Source organism: Pholis gunnellus, assembly GCF_910591455.1.
Source record: "Pholis gunnellus genome assembly, chromosome: 7".
NCBI classification, from domain to species: domain Eukaryota; kingdom Metazoa; phylum Chordata; class Actinopteri; order Perciformes; family Pholidae; genus Pholis; species Pholis gunnellus.
This window is the reverse complement of record NC_136533.1, coordinates 14,665,275-14,677,893: the sequence shown is the minus strand read 5'-3', so window position 1 is coordinate 14,677,893 and position 12,619 is coordinate 14,665,275. Positions and strand designations below refer to the sequence as shown.

General features: G+C 40.5%; 1 protein-coding gene across 1 annotated transcript in view; it reads left to right on the top strand.

Annotated features, from left to right (window-relative positions):
• Positions 1-1,809: 1,809 nt before the first annotated feature.
• The window catches only part of shank3a (SH3 and multiple ankyrin repeat domains 3a), a gene marked incomplete at both ends in the record, with an annotated part of 132,065 nt that continues 121,255 nt past the window's right edge, over positions 1,810-12,619 (top strand). The window contains one exon of the mRNA XM_079163546.1: positions 1,810-2,127. Coding sequence (XP_079019672.1) covers positions 1,810-2,127 — 318 coding nt within the window. The remainder of the gene's footprint in view (positions 2,128-12,619) is intronic.

The window sequence follows — 12,619 nt, the reverse complement described above, 5'->3', positions numbered from 1 at the left end:
TTATTTATATTTATTTCATTTGTATTTTTGGGTCTCGATATCAGCAGCTTCCACGTCTTCTCTGGGCCAACTTTTGCCTTACCATCCCGATGTCTGATGATTGGTAGAGCTTATGTCGTGATGCTCTCTCCATTAACTTGAAACTCGTACATTTACCTTTTTAAGTTTACAAAATAAAATGATGCATGGGACATGTGTAACCAGTGAGGACTTATTCTTCATTAATTACCCATGGAGAGGACACAGAGCAGAAGGATGTTGACGTCTGATTAATGTGTGTAAATATTCCTGCAGCCTGTATTTCTGTGAGAGTCTCTTGAATGTTTGTGTGCATATGTGTCTCCATATATATCTGCATTTGTGTGTTCACTGGAGAGCCAACATTATCTGGTGCTACAGCAGCTTCAGAGCATTCATCACTTGTATTCCCCCTGAGGTGCATGCTTTAAATTCCATCCAATAAGAAAATGCTTTCTCACCGCTGTTTGGGTCAACTTGCACAATGATGACACTGAGAACACAATATGGCATAGCACTGACTTAAGATCACAATTAATAATTCACAGACCTGCCACAAATATTTTACGGCACATTTTCTTTCATGACGAGCTCACTTATTCAAATGGTTGGTTTTGAAACTGGCAATACTCAAGCCCTTACCTATTCGTCTTTCCCACAAAGGGTACCAATCTCCTCTGATAAGCATTCCCACTGTTGTCCTGAGTTCAATCGAATCTGACAGCGTGAACTGAACAGGCAAATACCTTAAGCATGTTAGTTGGTCAACACATCTTTCTTCATTAAACACAAACGTCTCAGACTATGAAATCCCTTTGGATGCCTGTTTTACAAAGCACAGATCAAAATTAAGGTCAGTCAGACATTATTAGCCCTTAATGACAGTCTCAGTGCTTCACAGGGCCTGCATGATGAAACAGTAATTGAAAACAACGCCCCTTTTGAGAATGACCCTCAATGGGAAGAACTCCCCGCAAAAACCTCAACCTCTTTTATGGCAGCTTGCTCTGTCTATGACTATGTGTCACTGTGTTTACATGGGAACCATTTAATCAGCGACACCCATCATAGATAGATAAAGTGAAGCATGAAGGCCAAATCCTGCACGACATTGATCCGCACGAACAATCCCCCATTCTGTCCTGACGGCACGACAGCGTGCACTACAGCAAGAGCAACAGTGTGTGACGGCAACCGTGTCACATTATGGCCACTGTAGTATAAACATTTAGCATATTAAAAAACTTTAGTTAAACACTATTAAAACACGCGTGCAGTTAACACTAAATATACCTTTTCATGCAAATGTTGCGTAATCCTCTCCCTCTATTCTGCTGTTTTTGTTTTATCTATTTTGTTCTATTTAAAGAATAGATGTGTCTCCTTTTTTACTAATTGCATTAGGATTATCATTTGTGCAAATCACAGATTAGAGTTAAATAATTTTGCACCCTTTTATGAATGTAATTCCTTCAATCTTGCTTTATCAATGCATCTCTCCTCGGTTTTATTTCCAAGTTTTACTGGTATTTATCTTCTCTCTGTGTTTTTACCCTTCATCTCTTTGTAATCTCCTAATACCCCCTCCTTTATGCCCATTCCCTCTCTGCCACCCTCCTTCCCTGCCTCTCTCTCCCGCCCTCTTTTTCTCTCCCAGGCGAGTGATGCACGCTGCAAACCGTGTGTGCGTGTAGTGTGAGCGAGAGCCATCGGTGTGTGCGTGTGTGTGCTTGTGTGTGTGTGTGTGTCTGGAGAGAGAGAGAGACATAGACCGAGCCCCTAACACGGAGCATGCCTCTGCGTCCGGCAGCCGGCAAACATGAGCCACCCAGCCCTCCACGGCAGGACCAGCAGCAGCAGCATCACACATACACATACACACACTCACACACACTCACACAGCCCCACACACACACAGCAAACGGCAGCCAGGGGGCCAGCACTGACAGCGGCAGCTCCCGGGAAGAGGACAGCGGTGTTCCCATTCCTGTCGGTGTTCCGGCTTTCCGTCCCGGTGCAGAGCGGAGCCACAGTGCGAGAGCACCCATGGAAGAGCCGACAGGCAACACCGTGGTCATCCGCATTGGAATCCCAGACCTACAACAGACGGTAAGAGCTTGTTTTGTAGCCACTGCTGGAGAGATGATAAAAGAGAGGGAAGCAGCCTCTCCCCCTTCCTCTCTGAATGGGTGCTTTCTACTTCTCTTTTGTCTGCTTTTTGGATTTAGCTCCTTTTAAACGTCTTCAGGTTTCTCTTTTTTTCTCATACTTTGTCCTACGCACTCTTTTTTCCTCTTTTCCCTCTCTTTCTTTTTTTGGTATGCACACTCGGTGGCTGTATTTGCTTGCTGGCTTCCGGGGGTTCCACTCCCCGCCTATTCCACTGATGTCTTGCTAATAAATCTACCTCTTCATTAACTGGGCTTCAGCTGACTTTGACAACTGGCCACTTAGGGTGAGAGCGGGGGAGGGAGGGGCGGGGAGAGGGAGAGCAAAGGCTCAGGGATAAAGAAGGCTATAAGAGGCATTATAAATCCACAGGAAGACACAGAGTAGAGAATCAAGATAGTTACACCTGAACTGTGAAACTTTCCCTCTCTCTGTTGCAGCTTTGTGCCCAGACAGAATAAGAGATTCAATCCTACATTCTTCTTAATACAATCTTTACGGAGGAACCCTTGAAGACGTAGCCTGTGTCTTGTGTAGTATTGCAGCCACAGGAAAAAACGCAGCACCATTAGACTGTGACATTGATCCTTTCCTCCGTTTATTTTCCCATTTCAACATACAGTATGCAATGTATTCTCTTCACAAAATCCCTGTGACCATACGTGTGTTTCTTCCTGAATTAGTTTGCTGCAGAAGGTGGTATGGAAGAGGGCAAATGTCCAGTTCCCAAATATGTTAATTGAATTCATTTTTCAAGCTCTGCTATTGTAAATCATATGGAGTCAGGAACAGCTATCCTGTCATGTGTGACTGATTGTTTGGGCACTACAACAACAGCCACTCTTGATGAATGGTTCTAGTAGTGTGTATTTTAGCTCTTTTAAAAGAAGTACTTCATTCTTTACTGTAAAGTAAGTAACATTACCATTACATTGTCCATGAATCACACGTTAAAATGATCTTGAACAGAAAGTGATTACCTCGAATTGCATATAAATGCAGAGAGGAAGAAACATTTTACCCATCATTGGCTGTAGAATGAAATACAGTGTTATCAACTCAACACATCTCTAAGCTATGCTCTCTTTCTCCCTGTCAGTAGCATGTGACATAAGATCACATTATTAGAAAGATACCATGTGGCATTTTACATGTAACAACACAGCATTAAGCCTTTTATCACTAATATGCCCCTGTGTCATCACTTATACTTACCCCTCTTCATCTGCTCTCACATTTCCAAAGGAGACATCATCGACTAATGGCAGAGCAAACTGCAGATTAAACCTTTACAGCCAGACACTGCATATTCCTTCTCGGGTACTCAGTTGGCTTTCTGTGGGTGGTTTAGTTTGAGTATGCTTTGGATTCTTTCTCCAGACATTGACAGCAAAGGCAAGAGGCCGTTTTTCTTTTTGTTATTGTCGATTACCTCATTGTTGTTGGCTTCTTGGCTGAACTGACCCATTGTATCTAAGTGAGGCACTGCATGCAAGAACTAAAGACAGGAAATTATAGGAGAGCAGTTGAAAAGAAAGCAGAGAATTCCCCAAAGGTGCTGCAGAATCGCTGTCTGTGAACAAAAACTGTTTTCAGTTGAGCTCAAACACACGCATGGACGCACGCACACATGCACACACTCAAACATGTACACACATTATGTACCGTATGCATGCACACACAAGCACACTTAAACATGCTTTTACATACTTGAAAACACTCGGAACACAAACATGCACACATGCCCCTACATCCCATTAATCCCATTGCCAAGGGACTTCCCTTAATGTGCTTATGTGATGTAAAGATGCTCAACAGATCATTAGTTTCACTTTCAAGGAGTCATATTTAGTCCAGTATACTGACGAGCGCATGCAGCGTGACATTGTGATAGACAGACAGAAAGAAAAACAGAGAGAGAACCTGGAAGTATGACAAGCAAACATAGAGGCAGATGACAGATGGCCAGACTCTGACAGTTTGAATCTTTTATGGAGCAGTCAAAAGTGACTTGTGTGTACTCTGAGTGAGCAGGAGATTACACTAGAATAGTCAGCCTGAAGTTGGATTACACACCTCCTGCCGTCTTTCAAGCCCGGATCAGCAGAATGAAGCGCCATGCAACACTTTTCCTTTCCAGCAGGAGAGAAGGGAAGAGCGCAGCTTCATGTGGTAGAGTGAGTTCTAACGTCCAAAATGACTTAATCCTCGCACTTCTTTTTTCGGTACCTGATCTTGGTGTCTGGAATTGACAATATTTTTTTGTTAATTAGTATATGAAGAAATGGTATTGTATGCGTTTGTACAACATCTTTGGATGTCAACGTGTAAGATATCAGTTTACAGAAGATCTTTGAAGATTAAACCCAGTTTGAGTTAAATGTAATCTTCTTAGTGTCTGATGAGGGGGTGAAGTGGAATAAATACTGTTCGTGGTAAGTGTTGAGAAAAGCTGGATTTGACATTGAGAAAGTTTTGACTTTTGGTTTGTCATTTCTGTCAATTCCACTTTGTTGGGAAGACTTCCAGAGAGCAGGCGTACCTGAAATTAATGATCCTAAAATTGGAAATGACTTTGTCGATTTAGCTTATGATTTAGACTAAGCCAAGTCCATTATTGCATAAAAGAGTTTCTGAGTCCTTGATGCAACATAAGTACCGGTCTTGGTAGTATGGGACGGTGAAGCTGCATTAGCAGTTGATACCGACTTTTGTTCAGTCAGACTTTTGGGTAGATTATTTGCAAAAATTGTTCTTTTCGTTTTTCGGAACATACTGTAGATATTATTTGTGAGTCATCATATCCAACTCCACCAAAACTCTATTTCTATGGTTGGTTGAAAAAAAGAGACAGCTTCCCAATATTGCTAATGGGTTTCATTCATCTCCAGCAAGAGAGGGAGACACTGACATACATAGTTTGCCTCTCTTGTTGTCTCTTTTTTTTGCATTCCCTCTCTTTATTCATTAAAAGAAGGTAATTTACTGTCAGAAGTACAACAGCGTGATGATGATTATTCTACAAAATAAGTAAAAATACCCCCCTTTTCCCATCCATGCACTGCGTGTCCTCATCATGTCTGGGTACTCTAGACCTATACGTTTGAGGCGTCTGTGCAGTACGTTTACTGCTTGGAGAACAATTTGGTTGATGGTTGTGCAAGTCGAGAATCTCGGCTCCATCATTCTCAGCCACCCTGTTCTGGCGTCTCACACGGATTGATTTAGAGGTCCCACCTTACCAAGCGCATATTCTTTTGTCCACTTCACGCGTACTTGGTTGTGCCCATGGCCTTACCTACCATTGAGGTCACTGAGGGTTGGACCTCAGTGACCTCATTTGATTACAACAACTTGAGGAAACTGTTCAGCCATGGATTCAGATAATTAGATAGTTTAATGAGTTGACTGCTAATAGTTCAATAACATTCATCCCCAGACAGACGTTATCTGAAGTGGTTGTGCTATGTTAAACAGTGACCAGTGATGCCCGATGGTTAGTTTCATTTTCACCCCTATGTAGCCCACGCTGAGACAGAGAGAAATTAAACAACTGTCAATCAAAGCTCAGCTTTGGGAAGGCAAAAGATACGGGACAAAATAAGGAGACTGAGAGAGAAAGAAAGGGAGAAGTTGATCGGGGTGAGAGACAAAGAGCAGGTACTACGGACTGTGCCCAGGATAGGGTTAGCATTATGTCTCTGTGATGTTCAACAAAAACTCACCTGATCAGACTCAACAATGTCATTACCACAGAAATATATATGTCCTATGTTTGATACAATGGAATCTATAGGCTCAATTAAACAACCAAACACCTAGCATAATTATTATGTAATAAAAGTATTATTTGTATAAATAAATAATATTGTTAGATACCCATTTTGTTTACGTTTTAGTACTGTGAGACACATTTCTACAATTCAAATCAACACAAAGTTGAAAAAAAGGTGTTTATAATTTTAGTAAATTATTTTCAATATATGTTGGCAGGATAGACAAGTGAGGAATCACAGAAAATGGGACAGGCACTGAATACAAAGGTGGAGAGAGAACACAATAGTTAATACACACATTACTTCATGACAGACCATGTATGCTAATGTCCAGCGACATGGTTTTAAAGCTATTGTTATCAAATGTTGGCTCTTGCATGCCCCTGAACCTCGCTAATAAGCATAGCTCAGTTTTTGGACCTCTGTATTTCTTAAACCATGTGTACTGCAATGGTTTTGCCATTCAGTATATTGTTGCTGCTTACATCATACACTCTTAAACGGTGTGCCTTACTTCCTCAATGGCATGTTTGCACAAACTATGGTTTGGTCTGTCACCTCTTTTGACTGTCCATGTTCCCGTGTGGGGATTTGCTTTCCAAGGTATCTCCTCTAACCTCATTTTAAGCACTCTCCATATCTGCTGCTGGTTTGAGATATTCTCCAAGCTATTTATTTTCAGGAGCAATTTTACTGATGTACTCGTAGATGCTTCATGTTTCATTCAGAACACTGGCCTTGATGCTGACTAAGGCCTTCTCTCGAGCTGGCATACAGTCTTCAGAGGCTGGAATTACGATAAAATGATCTGTGTACTATGACAAGTTTCCTGTATGAGGAGCGGAATGAGAAGATTTTAATGTTATCGATATACAGATTACCTTTTATTATCAACTACCCAACTAGTCTTACGGAGAGTAAGAGTGTGACAGCCTGCAAGCAAGATAAATTAAACTCAAATTAAAATGTAACTTCATTTGGTTTATTTGATTGCGAAGAAAACAAAACCTCACAAAAGCAGCAGAGTTGCAACAAGGACGACGAGCCAATTGCCAATTGCTCCAAGCTGTACTTGTTGTTCTGAGGAATAATCTATTATAAGATAGGATAGTAAAGGATGAACTTAATTTACCCCCAATGGAGACTGGAATGCCACCATAAACAAAGACATACACAATACAGCAACAAGGACAGAGACACAATGTACACAATATGTCATCTACACAATGGATAACACCAAAAATGGTCATTGAAAGGAAACGCACACTCCATTGCAACATTGACAGGAGGGACAGCAAAAGCCAAGTACACAATCAATAAGATAGATCAGGAGCAAAACCATAACAAAAGAAATGCAGATATGCAATGTACAACCACGCAAACAGCATGCTACGCAAGTAGTTGCTGCATGCAGTGAATTAATAAATAGTGTAAAGGACATTGTATTAACATTGTTCATTAAAAAGCCTAACTGCTGCAGGGACAAAAGTGTCCTGAACCTTTCAGTGCAACATTTTACCAACAGGAGCTTGTTGCTTCTGCTAGTCTTTATGAAGGTACCGTACAGAGGATGGTCGTCGCGCGACTAAACACTCCTAAGCTTCCTTCTGGTTCTCTGCTCTGTCCTGGCTTCCAGAGAATCTGGAGTCAGGCCAATAATAGATCCTTTCTTCTTGATCAACGTATTGATCCTGCTCCTATCCACAGCTGTAATGCTGCCACCCCAAGAGACAACTGCATAGAAAATCGGATGCGCCAGATGGGAACTGTCTGCGTGTGCCTGTCCACACTTGACACTTTACCGCGACCTGACTGATCGGATATTGATTGAATACATTTTGTGGTCAAAGGAGCGGCTGGAAAACGGAAGATAAACACATTTTATTTCCTGTAAAAAAATATTTTGCTGCTTACTCTTCCTCCGTTCAGTATTAGTAGACTTGTTTTCATCAAAGAATAGCCTCTAGAAAAGCTCTGCTAATTACGTGATCAACACAGAGCAACTCCTGTGTGTGGGGAAGATGATGCAAGACTTGCGTTTGATAAATTGTCCCGGAGTGTGCTACGCTGTCCACTTCTCACTGAGATCTGAACTAAATATGAGCAAGGCCACCTCGGCATGTGGTTTGACTGATTGGATCCCAAAGCAAGAAAGATCTGATGTCAAAGCAAACAGACGTGTTGCATTGACAAGACTGTAACCATGGTCTTTTATTGAATAGCTTTTTAACTATAATTTTAAGCAGATTAATAAAAAAAATCTTCTCCTCGGTTGTGGACAGCCCTAGATAATTGGCACCAATCCAGTGCTGTCGTTACTTGAAGAGACTCTCATGTTATCCAATTCTTCATGTTATTGGATGTCTGCTGCTGTGATAGTGACTGGTTCCTGCTCTGGGAGAATGTAGTCTGAATGTAGTCTGCTCTTTAGATCTGTTATCCATTGAGCATTGGTGGTATGCGATGATTGTTTCCCCCATTACTCTTTATAAGTAGTCATCGGCTTTAGCTATTGGCGGGTCTGCACTTGTATTGCACTGTAGACATTTAGACATGTATCATTTTGGCCCGTGATTCTCTGCTGTTTTTCCTTAGTCTGGCTGCATTGTGAACCTTTTGTGAGCAGTGTCCAAGGCCTCAGTTAAGGACATCTCAACATATTTCTTTAGTTATCTTTCCACCTTTAGTTTTCCAGGGCGGACATCGGTTTCATCTTGCTTTCATGATCTTGTTGCTGACAAACAAATTGTTTGTGTCGGGTATAGTGGTTGTGGGGATTATGATATCTCCTCAGTACTCTACATTTTCTAGTTGTGATAACAGCTTTATTTTATCCATTTTAGAATGGTCAGTAATGTTGAGTTTGAGAAGTAAAGATAAAATGCTCTATCTACAGTATATCACTGGGCATTGGACTTGCTCTCCCTATGTCATTTCATCTTTTTTTTTCTTGTACCAGACTGTCCAGTTTCTCTAACATCTGATATGGACTTTGGATGTTTGTTAATATGTATGATTATTTTCATTATATCCATTTCTTTTTGCCTCTTTCTCTCTGCTTCCTCTCTGTTTTTAGCCTCCGTTTCTCTTTTCAATCTTTTATCCACACTTCATGTCCTTGTCTCTGCATCTGACTCGAGTCTTACACTCAACAGTGGTTTGACAGTTCCTCCGAAACAATTCACACACAGAGATTGACATATGCAATGTTGCATCGGTGATTGGTGGGCATCTCTCTGAAATGCCTCCCATGCTCCCAAGTTGCTATTTTTAGATTTATTCACAGTGGCAGCAGGGGCACAAGACGTGGCTAGCATATTCCTACCTCTGTTTGCCCACAACAGCCATGAAGGGAGAGAGCTACAGAGAGAGATTTGACCCAGTGTGACACCGTTACCCTTATCGTTATCTTACTTGCCATTTATTCCTCTTCCATCTGTCCACTAGGTCCTAAACAAAGAGAAATATTGCAGAGAAAGAAAAATGGGTGGAAACAAGAGTCGGGTAATGTTCTCCACATCGGAGAGCGAGGTGAGCAAAGCAGGAATGTGTTTTTAAATCAGCTTTGCCAAACCACTGTTCTTACAGAGAACACAAATGTTCCAGCGCTAGTATCACCCAATACAGACCAGTTTGATTCTCAGTTGTGCAGCTTCCACTCTGAATTGACTCTTCGCCAGGCCTTCCCCCACGCTGCTCCGCCATCAAGCTGTCAGAGGTACTATGGTGCCCACACTGTCACTAACTTCATACCCTGAATAAGTATTATCTAATTTTAAAAAAAAATAGATTTCAGAGAGAACCAGACAATAGGGTCGAAACAATGTGTTTGAAGGATAAATCCAGAATGTCAAACTGATTCAGCAGCGAAAACAGGTTAAAAAGATGAAGATAGAAGCTATAGCCTACATATCACAATGTAAACAAATACACCTGATCGAGACAGAAAACAATGAACATTGTTCCTGTAAAGCCGGAGGGGGTCTTTATTTATTATGTTAGAATCATTAAAAGGCAAAAGCAGCATTCAATATACCTTCAGAAGGTAGCGTAGCATAAAAGTGCAAACGCTAGTTAAAGATGTGCTTACTTACTCTAATACGCTAATGTTAGCTCCACAGGTTTTATAATGTCTATCTCCTTCCAACCTTTCCTGGGAACAAGTATCATAATTACACAAGTAATTCAACATTTAACCATGACTAGCTCGAAATCCATAAAACCAGCCTGAAAATGTAGAAAATCTGAAACGATTGAATGAGTCTATGGAGCAGCGCCGCTTAGTTGTCGGTCCCTGGTTGGAGCTGGCAGATGCTACGCTACGTTTGTCTTCGTTCGAGGGCAGGAGGAGCAAAGGGTCAATTCCTATTTTGCGCTATGCTAAACAAGCTTGTTCTTTATTTAGTGCAGATATGAGCAGTCCTGCATTGGGGAGAAAGGGAAAATAACTGTGATAGGGTTGTAACAAGAGACTTAATGTTTTTGGTAAAGTGCTTTTGATTACTAATAAATCAAATCAAAAACAATCATTGTTCTCTCGGGGATAGCAAATTCTCATTTAAATCTGTGATCGGTTGATAGATCCGCTCTCCTTTTAAGTTATCTCTCTTATATTCACTCACCCCGTTCACTGCTTCTCAGTTGTTTATCTGTCTTTGTTTTCCTTCATCTCTATCTGTCAGAGTCTAGTCTGAGAGAAACCTGGGAATAGATGGAGACATTAATATTTGCCCAATCATACCGAGCCTTTGTTACAGGTTTGGGCTGGATATTCATTGTGTTTGTGCAGGGGGAACAACCCTCACCATTTTAATATTATCTCTATAACCACAAAGGAGAGGACAATAGATTTTAATATGGGATTTCTTTTTCTAGGCCGAGCATAGTGTGGCCTCCACCAAGAGATGAAATTGTCTTATTTTGTAATATTTTATCAGACTTAATCTGTATGAGTAAAATGTTGAATTGAGATTGTATAAACAGTGGTAAGAGCTCTTAAAGGCCCTTGAAGCCGATCCTGGAAGTCCATGCATTAATACTATACTCTCTACCTTGCTACCAACCCCTTGGCAATTTACACACTAAAAGCTGCTACATTTCCCTTAACAGCAGAGAAGATCGGTCTCTACTTTTGTAATCATAGTGAAATGAGTCTATCTTAGCAGTACCTCAGAGGTAAGCTCCAAAGGTAGAATGTCTTTGCTTTTCACTCTCCTTGTCCTTTGCAGTGACAGTAGGAGTGTTAGAGACGTGTTTGTTCAATTTCATGTTCATTTTGAAGCCTGTAGTTTGTGGTGCTACTGTGTACTGTGTATTAAGAGATATTTCTAATATTTGTGTTCTCCTTCTACCCTAGAGAACAGTTTTGACATTATACAAAAAAAGATGTATAATTAATAGTGCATTTGAAATGTGTCAAACCCAGCCCTCGTAGTCATAAATGTCAGGGAGTAAATACAAAAATGTGAAATCACAACCAAATGCATCAACTATACTGTCTATTTGGGGTTGTTGCAGTATTGACGATAACCGTGATATTTGAAAAATATAATATTGATGTCAAGGTAATAAGACACATGATGATATTGTGTTAATAATCCAACGGCTCTTAAATCATGCTTTAAACTTACAGACTCTCCACCAGTTGTATTTTGAGTAAAATCAATTTCCCAAATAAATAGACAAAAGGCACAACTAACAAAGCTAAAAATGAATTTTACTGATAGCCTTATTGAGATTTCTATAGATATCGCAACATGTTCTGATATTGTGACAGTGAAGGGATTTCTTTTTAATATCCATAATTGTCTTTCAACCCCAGAAAATCACGTCCCTTTACTTCTTGTTGTTTTGCATTTTTTAATTACATTTTACGTTTTTCACAATAGAATTTAGAATGTAATGAGCTTGACCGTTGGATTCATTTTCTGTTTTTTCGTCGTTACATTATCTTACATTCATTATACATTGAATTGATGGCTCGGTCAGTTGTCCAGTGTGGGCTAAACACATGTCTGACTTGGCCTGGTCACACACCTTGTTATTTAAGAGCGGAGAGATGTAATCTTGTCTGACTCACAAAGGGTGAAATCTACCCGTTACTGTCTCTCAATACCTTTGTTTTTAATTGCATGCTAAAAAGAGGGATACTGTGTGACTGGCAGTGAGGGCTAAAACAGGGACAGAAGGTAAAGAAAAGTAAGTGTTTGAGAAACTGATGCGTCATAATGTACTTATCACAGCTCCTAAGGCTGGACCTCACAGTGGATGATCGCGATCCTTCTCACATGACATTCAGTCAAATGGTTTCATCACCTACACAAATTATTTTCTTTTGAAAGACGAGAAGAATCGGGATCAAAAAAACTAAAATAAACCAAACGCTTTCAGAATGAGTTTTCGTAAGAGGAGTCTAGTTTCCACATTAATGAACAGTATTTAATAAATAAATAATTACACACACATTGGATATAACTGGTGAAGAGCAGTACATACAGACCCAAAACAGCTTGATCACTATTAAGATCAAAGATGCTGTACCACAGCAAAGTGTGAGGCAAATAAATGAGAAAAACAAACAATAGCAGGAATTCATAATGTCTGTTTCACGTCTTCCAGGTTGCCTTTAGTCCCCTAAAGCCCCTTTCCAACAATAT